The sequence below is a fragment of the Monoraphidium neglectum genome (genome assembly GCF_000611645.1).
Source record: "Monoraphidium neglectum strain SAG 48.87 unplaced genomic scaffold scaffold05356, whole genome shotgun sequence".
Taxonomy (NCBI): domain Eukaryota; kingdom Viridiplantae; phylum Chlorophyta; class Chlorophyceae; order Sphaeropleales; family Selenastraceae; genus Monoraphidium; species Monoraphidium neglectum.
This window is the reverse complement of record NW_014008274.1, coordinates 1-3284: the sequence shown is the minus strand read 5'-3', so window position 1 is coordinate 3284 and position 3284 is coordinate 1. Positions and strand designations below refer to the sequence as shown.

The window sequence follows — 3284 nt, the reverse complement described above, 5'->3', positions numbered from 1 at the left end:
GCTGGGGGGAGGGGGAGAGTAAAGAGCGGCGAGCAGGCGGGGGCCTGCAGCTTGTCTTGTGTAGGCGCACAGCAGCATCCTCAACACCAGGTGCCGCAGGTCGTCAACAACAGCAGTGCACGTTCCTCAGCTGCCCCTGCCCTGCGGATGCCTGTCCCCAGGCCTCGCGATCGGGCGGGGCCTGCCACACAACACCAAAAGCACACCTTTGTGATGCCGTAGATGGTTGAGGGGCGCATGATGGTGTCGTCCGGCGTGTCGTGGCGCGGGGTGTTGTGGCCGAACACGGCGATGGTCGAGGGCGCGTACACCGCCAGGTGGTGCTGGGCGGCCAGCTCAAGCACGTTCTGAGGGGTTGAAGCGCCGCGGGGTGTTTTGGGGTGAGCCTCAGGGGTGGCATCTGAGGCCTCAGGGGCACGCTTGCTGCAATGCTCGCAAAATAATCAGCAGCACCAGTTCATGTCGCGGCAAGGCCAACACGGTGTGCATGAGCCCGTGCAAGCAGGCAACACTTCAGCTCGACATGCCCGTGCAAATTCTGGTCCTTCAACCCCTAAATACATGCCACTGCAGGGTTGGTGGCCGCCACGTTGGCCGTTACGTTGGCGACCGCCTGAACCCCAGATATGCAGCGCCCGTGCGGCCCTCCTTACACACACACTCTCACACACACTCACACACACACTCAAACACACACACACACGCACACACACCTGGCAGCCATGGATGTTGACCTTGAGGGCCAGCGCGGGGTTGCGCTCCCCCACGGCGCTCAGCAGCGTGGCCAGGTGCACCACGTGGGTCACGCCGTTCTCAAGGATCAGCCGCGCCATGTTGTCCCTGGGGAGGGAGGGAGAACATTTGAGATGGGGAGCATGCGAGGCGCCAGCAGGACTTATGGGGGGAGGGGGCAAGCGAGGCGTGTGGGCGAGCTGCGTTGGGCGGGCGCGGCCGCTGCGGCCGCGCAACGGAGGTGTCAAGGCCACCGACAGCGCGCCCTGCGGGACCGCAGGCGATGATGACGGATGGCTCGCCGGCGCCAGCCCGCGTCACACGCGTCAGAGGGGGGGGACCTGGGTGCGCGGGCGGTGACGCTGTGCTGCGCCCCTTAACAACGCGCCGTCGCCCCCTGCATTAGCTACATCGGCTTTCATTGCCATCCTGCAATCCCTCGCTCCATCACAGAGTTGCTACCCCCCACCTCCGTCTTCCCCTGCCCCCCAACAAAGGTGTCCTCTTCTTTTCAACCTCCTTTCTCACACCCGTCCCCCCCGGAGGAGTCCACGACCCCGGGCCCCCTCCCTCGCCCCTGAAACTTCCAGGGCCTCGCCTGTCCTGCACGTCCAAGTATGCAAAGGGGCCGCCCTCCAGCATGCTGCGCGATGTCTTGACGTCAGACGCGATCACGTTGTCCTTGCCCACCCTGGGTGGCAGGGTCCAGGGTTGAGGGTTGAGGGTCCAGGGTTCAGGGTTGTTTGGCTGTACGAATGGGATGTTGTTGGCGTCGCTCTGCTCAACAACTCGTGTTTCGTTGCGTTTGGCGCAGAGGCGGGATGGCGTCTGTATGGATGGGAGGGCATCGGCGCCGCTTTTCAATGCCTGATTGCAACGGAACAATGCAGCGGAGGCAATCGAGTCTGGCACATCGCTCAGATTGGCGCAGCTTCCCGCAGGTTGTTTCAGCCCTGCCAGTGCCCCGCCCACTTTGCTCTGAGGAAGGGCACCAGCTCGGCCCCTGTGCTCGTCGCGGCGGCAGTCGAAGGGTCAGGAGGGGCCCAAACGCGATGCGGAGGGGAAGATGGGGGAGATTCGAGACGCAGAGGGGTGCACACAGCAGCAGGCCACACGCATACTAGCACGGCTGCTGCGCATGCAGCCTGCGGGGTCGGCACTGCATGTCGGGGGCTGCTCGTGCGAGCCCCGGGGCCGGCCGTTGCAACCTCCGACGATTGGCCGAGCGCCGCCCTGGCAGGCTGGCCGCTGGGCCTCCGGACACAGCCCCCAGGCGCATGTACAAGCCCTGCTTCGTGGCTTTGGCGAGCTCGCTCCCACCCTCTTGCTGCCAGTGCTGCGCACTGCTGCCGCGACGCCCTTGCGGCCGAAGCACGCACCGATTTGGCCGCAGGCCCCAGTAATGAGGTAGCGCGTCGGAGAGGCCGGGCTTGGGTCGCCCTCAAAAGCGCCGCGCCCGGTGAACATATAGCCTCCGAGCTGCGGGCTGGGGGCGCTCCCGCTGCTGTGCACGCCACGCGCCCCGGCTGGCGGCGGGGGCGCGGCGGCGCCGGAAGCGGGGGCGTGCGCCCGCTGGTTCACGCCGCTGCTTCCCGCGGCGAGCGAGTTCTGCGCCGCGCCGCATATTGGGGCCCAGGCGCCCGTGACGCACCGGTTTAGGAGAATTGGTGCTAGCCGGGGCAGCATGGCGGCTGATTCGGCGTGGCCGGGCGGGCGAAGGCGGACGCGGCGAGGGCGCGCTCGTCAGGGTATGCTGGACGCGGTGGCGCCCCCTTCTCAGGACAGTATGTACGTGCCAGCAACTGTTCGAAAGTTTCGATTGGTGTTTGCGAGTTACTTCGGTAGCATCTGGCTGCGTCCGGTTCTCGACGCGCGGATTTTGCAAAGCGGCAGCTGCTAGATCGGGAAGTCGTCATGTGTGCCTGATCTGTTCTTCTCTTCCACGTGAAACGCTTGCGATTGCGACAACCGTTCATCACAGCATTCATAACGCTCACGCAAAGCGGTCTTGCGTAGCCATCACGCAACTCACAAACCCGGACTCCACACCAGCTGTCAAGCGGCTGAACGCCAAGCGCGTGACGCAAGAGCAGCGTATTGCAGGACATCGACAGGTGCGGCATGCAGCGGGATCGCGAAGCACGGCGTCCCCGCCCTGAACGAGGATGATGGTGGCGCTTGCGCGTGTGGCGGCGGCAAGGCGTCCCGCTCGCTGGCCGCATGGCTCGGCACCCAAGAGCATCCTGCCAGCAGCTGTGGTCCGCAGCACTAGCTGCATCAAGATGTCTTGGTGCAGCTGCCTTGCCAGCTGTTGACCACAGTACCTCTGTGTGCCTGGAGGAGCTGAGCAATCAAACAGGCCTGCAGGCGCTGCAGCCGCCGCTTTGTAGCACTCTGCATCCCTTCCTGACGGCTCGACACATGCCTCGCATGCGCCCACCCACAGGGCCGAGCCCTCTTCCGCTTCACCCCTCCGCGCCGCAACCCTTGGCAGCGGCCCGCCCGCCATGGCCTGGCAGGCTGCAGCGCGGCGCGCCCACGGCGCCGCGCCC

At 65.6% G+C, this 3284-nt stretch overlaps 1 protein-coding gene across 1 annotated transcript; it reads right to left on the bottom strand.

The window, feature by feature from the left end:
- Positions 1-126: 126 nt before the first annotated feature.
- MNEG_15469 (threonine dehydrogenase) lies at positions 127-833 on the bottom strand (the record flags this gene model as incomplete). The annotated part of the gene is made up of 3 exons (XM_014036060.1): positions 127-141; positions 207-347; positions 714-833. The coding sequence occupies 3 exons, from the start codon at positions 831-833 to the stop codon at positions 127-129; spliced, it is 276 nt and encodes a 91-aa protein (XP_013891514.1).
- Between the last annotated feature and the right edge of the window lie 2451 nt (positions 834-3284).